Genomic DNA, 12,799 nt, shown 5'->3' with positions numbered 1-12,799 from the left:
TGTGAGTCACCATGTGAGTGTTGGGAATCAGACTTGGCTCTCTTAACCCTGACACATCTCTCCAGCCCTGCATCCGACCACTAAAACTATATCCCCAGCCTGCATGAGCTATTTAGTAGAGGGGGATGGAATTCCACTCTTTAGTTTTAGTTTTAGGGGTATATTTAAAAGGGTCTCTCTCTCTCTCTCTCTCTCTCTCTCTCTCTCTCTCTCTCTCTCACACACACACACACACACACACACACACACACACACACACACACACGCAACATTGTGTTCGGTCCTCAGCTTGGCTGTGTCGTGAAAGGCTTAGATCCTAGCCTGGCTGTGGGTACAATGTCTGGGTACCAGCTTAGTACCTAGCCCAGGCTCAGAGCAGCAGAGCTGTGTCAGCCTGTGCCAGTGCCTGGGGGCAGGGCAGGGCAGGCTGTGTGAATAGAGGGTGTTGTCAGTCCTCTAGGGGAAACAGGAGATGAGGGCAGATCCTGCCTGGCAGGTTTGTCACCCATATCTCTGCTTACCCTTTCAGGGAAGCTCCTTACTCCGGGTGGAGACTGGCTCACATAGCAAGGCCCTGAGGATCCAGCCTTAACTTCCTGGGAGTGGCAAGGCAGGGCTATGAGTGTTTTATGGGGATGCTCTTGGTCTTCCTAGCCTGGGGACCAGAGACTTCATGTTTATAAAAAGGAAACTAGTGTTAGCAGCCTGAGACGCAGAGTTATTTCTGGAGGCCATCTTCGGGGGAGGGGCAGTGATTTTCATGGCCGTGTTTCTCTCTGTGGCACCACTGAAGCCTTGCTGGGTCTTGACTAACATTACTCTGCTGTGTGACTCTAGTTGAGTCTCATATCTTCCCTGATTCTGTCTCCCTGTCCCTCCTGTCCCTCTGGAGACCTTTTTGTCAGCAATCCACTTGGATTCCATATTTCCTGCCTGAAGCCTCTGCGAGGGGGCCAGATGTTAAAATGAACATCACACCATGAAGGAGGGTTGTCTGGGGACATCGTGGTGAGTGGGAGCGAGGCTCAAATGATACAGATGCTGGGATACATGTGGAGCTCATCCTAGTCCCCAGGTACAGATCAGCTGCCAAAGGCTACTTTCTGCCCTTCACCTCTAACTTGCCTGTTTAGGCCCCAAAGTCCCAAGTTTTCCCCAGAGTGCAGACATCTATGGCTTCCCTCCCTTGCTCTCAGACAGTATCTCTGGTAGCCCAGATTGGCCTTGAATTTTCTAGGGCCAAGAATGACTTTGAACTCATTTTCATGCTCCTGCCTCCCAAGTACCGGGATCATAGGCAAGAGACACTAATTCAGCTTTCTGTTTCTTTTCTTTTCTTTCTTTTTTCTTTTTTTCGGAGCTGAGGACCGAACCCAGGGTCTTGAGCTTGCTAGGCAATCGGTCTACCACTGAGCTAAATCCCCAACCCCTCTGTTTCTTTTCTAATGACTTCAGCCCATTTACCAGAGCAGATGATCCCCCTGTCCCGTTTGCTTCCATTGCCCCTGATCTTGCACCATCCTCTCGGAGGAAGGGCCAGAGTTGTCCATCCACCTAGCCACTCATTTAATGGCTTTTTTTTTTTTTTTTTTGGAGACTTGGGGCCTCAGGACCCATTGCTAGCTGAATGATATGCTGGACAGGGCATGGTATCTACATTGCTTCCTCTCCTTGAGAGAAGTACTCAGTCCTCCTGGTGAAGGATAGAGCTTGTAAAAGGTTCCACATAAAAGTCTGCATACTCAATTCTTCCCTTCATGCGCTGTGTCCCAAGCTTGGACACCCCCCCCATTTCCCTCACTTTTTCTTTTGTAGCCACAATGAAAGGAGGTTGGGGAGGGATAGGGCTTTGGAGGCCAAAACCCAGGCTAAGGAGCTATGGCTGGGAGCATTTATTTTTATTTTGTTTCCCCCCTTGAAGTTCCCTGTAGTGTAAGGGCTTTGGTCCCATCTCAACAAACACATCTGCCAGCACAGGTGAGAGGAGAGGATGTTGGGAACGCTCCAGGAGGTGGAAATTCAAGAGCCTGTCCATCCCCACCCCATGAAGCTAGGCCACACGGCCTGCCCCAGGGAGCAAAGCTGCCAAGGAATCAGAGCCCAGTGCACAGTCAAACACAAGGCAGTGCACAGCTGTCCGGAGCCCCTGAAGCACCATTCACTAAGGCTCCATGGAGTCAAGTGCCTCAGTTTACCTGCTCCCTCCAGGAGCGCATGGTCACCAGACTGGCCTCCAACCCTCCCAGTCCAAGTGCTGAAGGTTGCCCGTCAATGTTTCCATGCTCTGCCACAGGGCTCTGTGGGTGAAATGGCTTCAGACCTTTGTCCATCCCATATACTCCAGGGCTTCCATTAGGTCTGGCTAGCCCAGCACCATGTTAAATAGCTTTCTTGCCTTAAATTAACCAACCCCAGAGCAACCCCACCCATCTTGCACCTTGAATATATTAATCTATTGCCTAACATTCCTCCCCATTCAGCTTCAGGAAAACACCAGGGAGGGAGAGTTTGTTCTTCAGAGACAACAAATGACCAGAGCTGGGGTGGAAAACCCAGGGTGCTCTCTTCTCCCGACCTTGGCAGTCTGAGTCAGGTTTGACGTATCTAAGGTCACAGTCCCAGGACCCGGAGTTGTGATCCATCGAGGATGTTATCCTGTTTTCTGTAGTGAGCTGACTTAAGCTGCCTCTCACCTTGGCCCCTGTGGCTCTCTAGGTCTAAGTGAGCTGAGGAAGGCTCCAGCTCTCGACTCCACTTGCTCCAGGACCTCTAGACTGTCTCCCAGCTCCCTCCACCCCTGGCATCTCAAGGTCCTTTTGGCTCTGAAGATCCTCGGGCCACACCAGGGTACAGAAGCAGCGGGCCTGGAGGGTAGGCAGCATCTGGGCACAGGGCAGTCTCACACCCAGTACTGGCCATTCCTGAGGGCAGGATTGGGTGTCCGGCAAAACTGTAATAGTTCTGGGTCAGGCTGGCCTCCGGGTGGGGGCCCCTGGCCAGGTACAGTTGTGAGTGGAATGGCTTGGCCTGGCTCCACCTTTCGAAAGGTCTCTGTGTCACCAGCTAGGCCATTGCGGGGTTTGGCGGTCAACACCTGGACATCATGCTTGCCTGTCTTGTTGCGTTTGCGGAGGTAGAAAAGCAGAGGCAAGATGAGAGCCAGGAGCAGGAGGACCAGGCACACGGGGATGATGACGCTGAACATGTTGGCCTCTAAGAAGCCCAAGAAACCACTTTTGGCTACAGTGGGCATGGGGCTAGACGCTGCTTGGCCTGGCTGGCCAGTGGGGGTGCTTTTTCCTGTTTTCTCTGTTTCTGTACGAGCAGCCTCAGGGACACTGAGTAGGGTCACCTTATAGAACTTGGCTGCATGGTAAGGCTCAGTGGCAAAGTCCAGCAAGGCCACAGCAGGTGGGACACCCGTTGCCTGCAGCTCCAGGGTAAGTCTATCACCTGTTGGGCCAGTGGACCTGCCCTCTGGCCTGCCCACCTCTAGCCCCAGCCTTCCCTCTTCCAGGTCTTGCTGTGTGAAATGTTCCACAAGTTGGTTGCTCCTAGATTCTGCTCGGCCTTGGGACACACGAACCACACGGCCGTACCGGGGTCCTTCCAGGAGCCGGAAGCGGGGTGTACTGCCTGTGCGGTTGGCCAGTTCACTGGCATCGAGCACAGTGGGGTCAAGGCGCAAGGTGGTACCCTGAGGCCATGGCCCACCGGCCCACACATGCAACAGGGCCTGCACTGTGACATTTACGGTAGCTGATGCATTCACACCCCTAGCAAGAGCCAGGACTTTGAAATGATCCTGAGAGGAAGAAAAGTTGGTGAAGGCAAAGACCACGTCCCCCTGGTCTACCTGCAGCTGGCTGAAGGCTGAAGCGGGCTGCCCCCCAACTAGTACCTGCCCATACAGGGGCCCCTGAGTGAGGCGGTAAGCTACATCTGGTTCCTCACGATCTGAAATCACCTGGAGCTGCTGCCTGCTCAGTGAGGAACGTCCTAGGGCTTGAGGCACCTCCAGGGGCGCTCGCAGCTGCACCTCAATGGTGGATGGCAAGACATCCACAGCCAGCGACATGGGTATTGGGGGGCTGGCTCCATCAGACATGCTCAACTGGAAGACACCAGCCACACTGCTCCCGTTTGCCACAAAGGCCAGTCGCCCTGCATCCACATCAGCCTGTGTGAAGTGAGTCACAGGCCCAGTGTTGTCCCCAGCCAGGCTCAGGAAGCCATTATGGGGTGCCCTCTGTACTTCGTACTCAATTTCCCCTGGAGCTGAGTCTGGGTCTACGACACTCAGCTGGGCTCGAGAGACAGGGGCTCGTGAGCCCCTGGTGATGCGGAGAGGAATGGAGGCCTGTGGCTGAGGGGGTCGCTCATTCACGTCCCTCACAGTGATGACAAAAGCCTCAGAGGTTTGGGGTCCTGCCACGGAAGCTCCCTTTGGTCCCTGGAGGTGGGCACGGAAGCGGAAGCCATCCTGCTGGGTGCCCCCACCACCGTGGGCATACACCAGCTGTCCTGCAGCCAGATCAGATTGCAGGAAGTGGGGTCTCCTGGCATGGAGTGGCTCCTCGGACACCAGGAGCTGACCCCGGGTGGGGAACTGTGTGATCTGGAAGAGTACATCATGCCGACTGCGCTGAGATGCTGGCACACTGGCTAGGAGGTTGGCGGCATCAAGGGCAGCCACAGTGATCTTGGCCCGCTGGCCCTCAGGGACCCAAAGACCTGGGGGATGAGACATAGGCTATGAAGGTCCAGTCCACTGGAAGAAGAACCATGAATCCGCAGAAAGGAGACCCTGGGGCAAGTCTGCACCTCCCCTTTTGATCAGTAGTAGCTCCAGGATGGGGCTCATGGCCTTGGGAGAATGAGGACTCCTGATGTCAGTGTTCCCCAGGCGCCATCCCTGTCCCTTCCCGGGACTAAGACAGAAGCTGCTAGTCAGGCTCTATCCCTCTGTTTGGGCATTCTCTCCTTCCCTGCATCCTCAACCTTGCCATCATCCTATCATGCTACTCACCTTTGTTCCTCCAGAGACGGCTGGGCCGCTGGGGACAGGCAGCGTCGAAAGACACAGTCACAGCCAGGGTGGCAGCCAGATCCCTCGCAGGTGATGAGGACAGCAGGAGACCAATGGTATCGTGGGCTTCCCAGAAGGGCTCAGAGGATATCTCATGCTCATACAGAATATTCCCAGCATTCACCTGGGGGGAGACGTCGTGGTTGGGTGTGGCAGGTGGGCTCAGTGTGTAGTACCTGGAAGCTCCCTTTCACTCTTTAATCTCCTCAGTGCCCAGACTTACTCTGAATTCTTCTTTCTACCTCACTGGTTCAAGGAGTCACCACTAGAGAATTACATGGCAAGGAAAGGCTGGGCTCTGAAGGCGGAAGCCTGAGTTTCAGCTCCAGCTTTAGTTGGGAAAACTGGTCATTGATTCATGTTTCCATTTAAAGTGGGTCCTTCCTCCCTCGCAATGTCTCCCATCCCTCTTGCTTCCCACAGACACCACTTCTAGTCTCCCTTCTGTTACATCAGCTTTCCCCCAAATAGATTATCTTTTTTTTTTTTTTTTGCTATGCAACCAAGTTAATTTTTCCTTTCATCTTAAAGGAAATCACTCTTGAATTTACGTTTCTTTTTTTTGTTTTTTTTTTGTTTGTTTGTTTCAGGCATCCTAGTCTGCCCTGGAACTTGCCAAAATGCCAGTTTTATGTGGTGGTGATGACAGGAACCAGGGCTTCATGCACGCTAGGCAGGCATGCGTCCATTTGCGCTATATCCCCAGACCTCAGGCCATCTTTTTGCTGGCACTGTCACTTCTCTCTTTTCATTGCAGCAGAATTCCCCAAGAATAGTGTCCACAGCTGCCCCACACCCTCAGCCCCCTCCACTCAGGATTTTGTTCCCATGATGTCATTAATGGCACTAATGGGCCCTGTGCAATAGAGCCAGACACTGGCTTAGGGCTCACTGACTGCTGAGCATTGCTTGACAGGATGAAACATCCGGGATGTGATATTCTGTTTTGGGTCTCCTCAGATCTCCTTCTGTGGTATGGTCTCTGTCCTACCTACTCCATGCAGTCTCTGGGCCTCAAATTCCCCTTACCAGGATCTCCAGCCCAGTTTACTCTCACTGGAAGCCCAGTCTCAAATCTCCACCTGTGTCTTTTGCTCCACAGATGTCTAATGGACGTTTTAAGCTCCCTAGGCCCAGATGTACCCTAGTGACCTCACCTGAGACTCCATCGCCATGACAGCAGCTCTGCTGAGTGTCTCAGGGGAAACCCCAGAGATTTCTCTGGCTCCTTTCTCCCTCACCACCCAGGTCCTATCTGGGTTACTGCAAACGTTTTCTCTCTCATGTTCTGCTCAAGGCCTCTGCCCACTGCCTCTACAGTCCTAACACAGGGTAAGCCTTTGAAAACATAGGGTTAGTTTCCTGTTTTTGTTTTGAACAAGAGTCTCACTATGTTGCCCAGACTGGCTTTGACCTCCCAAGCTCAAGTGATTCTCCTGCCTCAGCCTCCCAAGTAGCTGGTGTGGGCCACTGTGCCAGGTTCAGCATTTAAGCTTGGCTCTTGTTCAGTGCTGCAACAGCTCACTATCTGATCACAAAAAATGCCATTGTTGGGGTTGGGGATTTGGCTCAGTGGTAGAGCGCTTGCCTAGCAAGTGCAAGGCCCTGGGTTCGGTCCCCAGCTCTGAAAAAAAGAAAAGAAAAAACAACAACAACAACAAAAAAAACAAAACAACACGCCATTGTTATCCAGGAGACCTCACACTGACTCCCTGTCACATCAACTTTATGACCTATTCTTTAGGGCTATACATATGCTCAACACCAAGCAATATTATTTGTCTCTGTAAAGAAATCTGTTTCCTGCACCTTCTGATCAAGACACATCCTCATGCCTTATCTTTGTTTTCCCCTTTTAGGAAGGAAACACAGGAAGATTTCTCCTTTCAGCAAAACAGGACTTGCGCAATAGTAAAACAGAAACAGAGCGGGATCGTTGTAAGCACGCTATCTTGGAGTCCCAGAGTATTTCAGTAGGGTTGTGCTGTCTACACTGGGAGCCGATCCTCATTAGGAGAGGGGCGTCTCCTCAGTGGTTTGCTACAAGAAGGAGCACAGGCCTTTAAAGAATTGGTTTAACATGTTTCTGTGAACTTTCCTAAGACTTCGACGCTGACAACTAATGTTAAGATATTAAATGTAATGTGTACTCAAATAAAACACATCTGTGGGCCAGATGTGTCCTGAAGGATTGAAGACTGTCAGTTGTAACCTCTAACCCAGGCTGATGGTGGGCACGGTGGGAAAAGGAGCCTCCCAGCAGTGGTGGTGGTGGTCAGTGTGACACCTGGCTGGCTATTGGTGCTCCTGTCTGAGAAGGCCTCAGTGAGAAAAAAGGCAAAACTCAGGCCAGGTGTGCAAGGGTCTCCCAAGCTCTGGGGACAGTGTCCTTGGGTGAAGGGGACTCAGACAAGCAGTTAGAAGGCTTAATCATGGCCTTGCTTCTTACTGGCCATGTATACAAATAAAAATCACCTGACCTCCTATGCGCTTCTTTGTCTGCAAATTGAGGTCACCTGAGCCCTGCCCTGTCCAGCCCAGTGTCTTGAAGGGCAGTGGTACTGTCAAGCCACTGCCTACCGCTGCCTGGTCTCTGCCGGTGGAGGAGGGTGTCTGTGCCACGTAGCCTCTTTCCAGCCTTCTTGGGTGGCACTGCCAGTCTGGCCCCCTGGTGGCCATTCGCTCCTGTCCTTTGTGTTACTGGAGCGTGGGGGATTGCTGAGTGGGGGAGGAGCACTCATGGCCTTGTCCCAGTCTCTCCTCCTTCCTGGTCTCTGATAACAAAGCTCCCAGTGACTCAGGACAAACAGCTGCCCTAGCCACTGGCAGATTTCATTGTGGGGAGGGGGCAGAAAGAGGCTGTGGTAGATGCTAGGGCCTGGGAGAGGAGAGAATACAAGCCTAGCAAAAGATGTGTGGGCTCTGAGGAATCATACTTGAACCTAGTTAAGACAGCTTCTTCCTCTGAGCTGCCTGCTAGGTGGGAGTTGCTACCCCCTGCCAGCTTCTCTACCCCACTACTTCTCACCGGGAAGCACACACCCGGGGTAGAAAGGAACTTGCGGGGCCAAGGAGGCCTCTGAGGGAAAGGAGTGCTGGAAAGAGACCTAGAGATAGGTCCTGCCCTTTTCAAGCACCAGGGTAAGCCCCTTTGGAAAGTTCTTGGAGCGGCACCACAGTACTGCAGATCCAGTGGCAGGGCCAGCTGTAATTTTGGATCCTGCTCATGTAGAAATAATGGGGGCCATGCTGTAATTTTATGGCCTCTAGGTAGGAGCACCAAGTGTGTTGTTTGCTCACAAGAGCCTGTCCTCCACCATGGACACCCAGAGGAGCTGCTCACAGTGCTTAGACCCTGTGGGGACCAATCTGCACGTGTTGTAAGGTAAGTGATAACTGCCTAGTTAGCACCAACAGCCCTAGCATCTCAGCAGCTCAGTCAGCCTCGACTGGGAATTATAATTTTCACGGTGGTCCTGGGGTGCTCTAGGAGCTCTGCTCCAAAGAGCAGATACCAGCGTCCCTCACCTTGACCCACTCTGCCTGCGACTCATCTGCTCCCAGCTTACTACATTCTCTGGCACCTTTCCTGAGCCGCAAGCTCAACTTTATCCTGCACTGTCCCGCTGAAGTGAGTTCAACCCATCACCAGCCGCTGGGGTGCCTCTGGTCCGCCTTCCTGGGCCGTTTCTGCCTCTAGGATCCAGCTACAGCTTCCTCCTGGAGGCCTAACCCTGAGCTGGGGCAGAATCCAGAGAAGCTGTGACGTGTGTGCTCCAACTGGCAGCCACCTGAGGTAAGGTGGTGTCTGTGGGATGGCTGAGGAGTGAGGCCCTTACCTCAGCCTGGGTGAAGTTCACCAAAGCCTCCTCTGCACTTCCTTGCTGGGCATGGAGGAGCCGGCCGAGCTGGGGGCCTCTTACCACCCGGTAGAGCAGGTGACGAGGGTCGGAGCCTGTACTGGAGCTGGCACTCAGGCTCTGGCTGCTGAGTGGCTGCACAGACTCTGTAAAGCATGAAGGAGCCCGTTAGCTTCTGACAGGAACCAAGGCAAAGACGTGCTACCACCCTCAGCTCCGCCTCAGCCACTCAGCGTGCAGACCTACCTGGACAGACAGTCAGCTTCCGGCTGCCCTCCAAGGAGAGGAGTACCTGCTTCTGGGCTACCACTCGGAAGAAATGTCCAGGAGAAGTGTGTACGCCATCAGACAGGTCGAAGTGGAAGCCTCCTTCCAGGGCTCCTGAGCACAAGGGGTGAAGCTGGATCCTGCTGGCCCGAGGTAGCTCCTCCCCCCCCAAGGTACCTCAACCCCAGGGGGCTGAAGAACCCACTCGGCACCCACCTCTGTGTGAGAACAGCACAAGCCCGCTGTCCAGCTGGGCCTGTGTGAAGCGGTGGACCTCGGCGTCTGGTGCTACCCTCAGGGCTATCCGTCCATTGCTGGGCTGCTCGATGGTGTAGACCAAGTCTTCCGGCCCTGAATCATTGTCTATTCCCCTGAGGGCCTCAGGAGGGATGGGCACAATAGCCCCCTCCCAGATCTGGGGACACAGACCTGTGAAAGTTCTGTCCACATTGTGCCCATCCCATCCCCTTCCTCCTGACCCGGGGACTGCCACCAGGTCTCCCTCCTGTTCTGCTCAGCTGTCATGGACACCTATGCCATTCTGGGCTCCACCGCAGAAAGGGCCTTCAATCCTTTTCTGTCACACAGGTTCCTTCTCCACCTGGCCTAATCTTAATTGTACCTCAAAGCCAGACCACAGCCTCCTGCTTACAAATACTCCCGTTTGACCCTTCCTGAGTTCTTACTTCACAGAGATCCCCATTCCTGACCAGAGGTGCTGCTGTGTCTTACTGGTGGGCAGGGATCTCCCTTCCATCCTGCCATGGCATACACGACCTGGCGGGGAGGGCACAGGACAGAGGTAGTGGTGTAGGCCAGCACAGGACACTTAGAAATAGGTTCTCCTGCCAACTGAAGGTCAGGAGGCAGATGGAGAGCGGAGAGGAGAGGAGAATTTCTGTATCAGCTAGGAACCTGCCCATGCAGAGTGCAGGGGAGGCCCCATAGGCTACCCACCCACGCAGGGAAGGTTCTCTTCCGGAGCCCTGTTCCTTGTGGCCCAGGGCCAGTCACTGGGGCTGTTCTGGGTAGGAGGCCCTCATATCAGAAAACATCCTTCTAATACTCATGAGCTTCTCCCTCCTAGAGTAAGTTGAAACAGCAGTGTTGAGCTCCAAGGGGCTAACATGGGTGGATACTGCCACCTAGTGGCCACCTCACCACACATAATTTCCAACCTGTGATCATAGGCAATCCTTAGTTACCTAGACCAAGGCTCACTCCCTAAGTGTCCTCAGCCCTCAGCCGTCTCCCACAGGTAAGACTATACCACATCTCCATAGATAACCACAAAAGACTCCGTGCTAGAAGCAGCTCCCACGTTACCCTTCTACAACTTTCCAAAGCTACCTGTTGGTGATCTAGACACCAGAAGCTGTCATCCAAAACTTAGTGCAACCTCTATTGTCCTGTGTGGGCCTGTCAACCAACATCCTTCCTGTTCCGCTGGTACTTTTGTGATCATGAACTCTGTCCCTGTCTGGTCCTTAGCTTCCATTTATGCAGAACAGGGTGCCACTGCTCTGCAGACTATAGGGACAGAAATTTGGGAAGCCTTGTTGAGATCTTTATTTGCTGTGACACTCGAGCTCCCAACCTGCACCTCACAATACAGGGCTTATAATGAATTTCTTTAGCTATTTTGAGCCTAAGACATGAGGGAAAACCTTTCTGCTAGAGGTGGGCCCAGGGACTAGCAGGGGCAAGGAGGGTCTTTCTTAAACAAGACTGCCCGCTGTATTTATATGTGCCCAGTAACAAAACATCACAACAGTATTACAACTATCCTTCCGATAGCCAGGTATGTGGTAGTGAACCCATTTCACAGAGGATGAAACTGAGCCTGAGAGCAGCGGAGGAGTAAGTAAGGGACTCTAGTCCCTTTCCAAGACCAGAGATGGGGTAGGTCCAGGGGTGAACTCACCTGCAAGCCTGTGTTTGTGGTGATGACAGGGGGTTGGTCATTAACAGGGAGGATGGTGATAGTGAAGGCCATGGGCTGGCTCTGGCGATCCATCTCTGAGGCATTAGCTAGCAGGACAAAGCCGTCCGTCTGCGTCTCACTTCCATCATGCACATAGCGGATCAGCTGCTCTTCCACCTATTAGGAGACCCAGGATTGGTTGTCAGGCTTCGGCTAGTCTAAGACTCAACAGGGATCTTGGGACCAGCACCCTTAATGTCCTGTTGTCTGTTGTTAGGTACAGAAGATAGATCCCTTAAGAACCCGTTTCTACAGGTAAGAAGTGCGCGCGCGCATGTGTGTGTGTGTGTGTGTGTGTGTGTGTGTGTGTGTGTGTGTGTGCAGGGTTTCCGTTTCCCAGAGGAAGACTGAAATAAAGCAGTTGCCAGGAACCAGGGCTGCACTGAGGCCCTAGGGTCTCTGGTACCTCTCTCCAGGAGAAAGTGCTGAGGGTCCCATCTTGAGGACGGTCCTCCTTCTGCAGGGCCCCGTGCTGCGGTGGCTCTAGCACCTGTAGGACAAGGCCTGGCAGTGTGGGGAAGTAAGGCCCAGTGATTTGGACCAGCGGAGGGGCCAGCGTACGGGTGCCACCCTCAGGAACGCTGAAGTTTTGAACATCCAGGGGGATGACGGTGGGCAACACTTCCAGCTCGACAGAGATGCCTTCGAGAGGATCACCCAGACCCGAGGCCACATCCAGGGAGAAGGAATCACTCCAGGCTCCAGGGCGAGAGTGCAGGTAGAGAACCCGGCCTGAATTTATTGCCTCCTGGGAGAAGCGCTGCACAGGGTCCAGGCTGGGCGGCCCATCTGCTGAAGCACCGTGGGACACCATCACCAAGTAGCCGGCGTTCGGGGGGCTTCTCAACGAGAACATGATGTCGGCAGGCAGCACTGCCTCCTGGACTACCTGGTCAACAGAGACGATGGGATATATGGGGTCACAGGCTGTAGTAGACCTCAGGCGGCAGAACAGGCTGCGTTGCCGTGCGTTGCTAATGCTCTGCTCAGGCTCTGTACAGCTGACACTATACACCACAAGAGGGCGCTCTCGCCATACCTAGCAGCACAGGCTCCCAGACTCCAGGTCTTAAGCAGTTTGCGGATTTGGTTCAGCCCAAAGGAGGCTGTGTACTCCCTCAATGCCGGATTTAGCTACAAAGAACGTCTAAGCACCACTCTTAAATTACACTTCTGATTCTATGCCTTTGCAGAACACATTCTTTTAGCTCGGAATGCCATCTGCTAGCTTTTGCTGTCTATGTCCCATACTTTTCTCTTTTCTCTGCTCCCCCTACCCCTTCATTTGTTCCTTGTCCGGCCTGGAACTCACTTAATAGACCAGGCTGACCTTGAACTCAAAGAGCTCTGCCTGCCTCTGCCTCCTGAGTGCTGGGATTAAAGGTGTGCACCCCCATAGCTTGGCTAATATGCTACCTCCTCTGGGGCGGACACTTCCTGAGACGTTTAGTCATGGTCTTTCTCAAAGTCCAAACACTCAGAACCAGAAGGGCCTCAGAACTGGAAAGGATCTGGTTAGGGTTTCACAGCAAGGCAGTGAGCCTGCTGGCCAGTGTTGTGCTGGGAGCTCCCTGTGTTAATAAATATTTCATAGACCCT

General features: G+C 53.3%; 1 protein-coding gene across 1 annotated transcript in view; it reads right to left on the bottom strand.

The window, feature by feature from the left end:
• Window positions 1-1,877: 1,877 nt before the first annotated feature.
• The window catches only part of Cspg4 (chondroitin sulfate proteoglycan 4), a 35,149-nt gene continuing 24,227 nt past the window's right edge, over window positions 1,878-12,799 (bottom strand). The window contains exons 4-10 of the mRNA XM_032910333.1: window positions 11,607-12,089; window positions 11,141-11,317; window positions 9,433-9,631; window positions 9,196-9,330; window positions 8,929-9,095; window positions 5,030-5,213; window positions 1,878-4,734 (exon numbers count right to left, since the gene is read on the bottom strand). Of these exons, the coding sequence (XP_032766224.1) occupies window positions 2,900-4,734; window positions 5,030-5,213; window positions 8,929-9,095; window positions 9,196-9,330; window positions 9,433-9,631; window positions 11,141-11,317; window positions 11,607-12,089 (3,180 nt within the window). The 3' untranslated portion in view covers window positions 1,878-2,899. The remainder of the gene's footprint in view (window positions 4,735-5,029; window positions 5,214-8,928; window positions 9,096-9,195; window positions 9,331-9,432; window positions 9,632-11,140; window positions 11,318-11,606; window positions 12,090-12,799) is intronic.

Source organism: Rattus rattus, chromosome 8 (assembly GCF_011064425.1).
Source record: "Rattus rattus isolate New Zealand chromosome 8, Rrattus_CSIRO_v1, whole genome shotgun sequence".
NCBI classification, from domain to species: domain Eukaryota; kingdom Metazoa; phylum Chordata; class Mammalia; order Rodentia; family Muridae; genus Rattus; species Rattus rattus.
The sequence above is the reverse complement of the archived record's forward strand: the minus strand, read 5'-3'. Positions and strand labels throughout refer to the sequence as shown.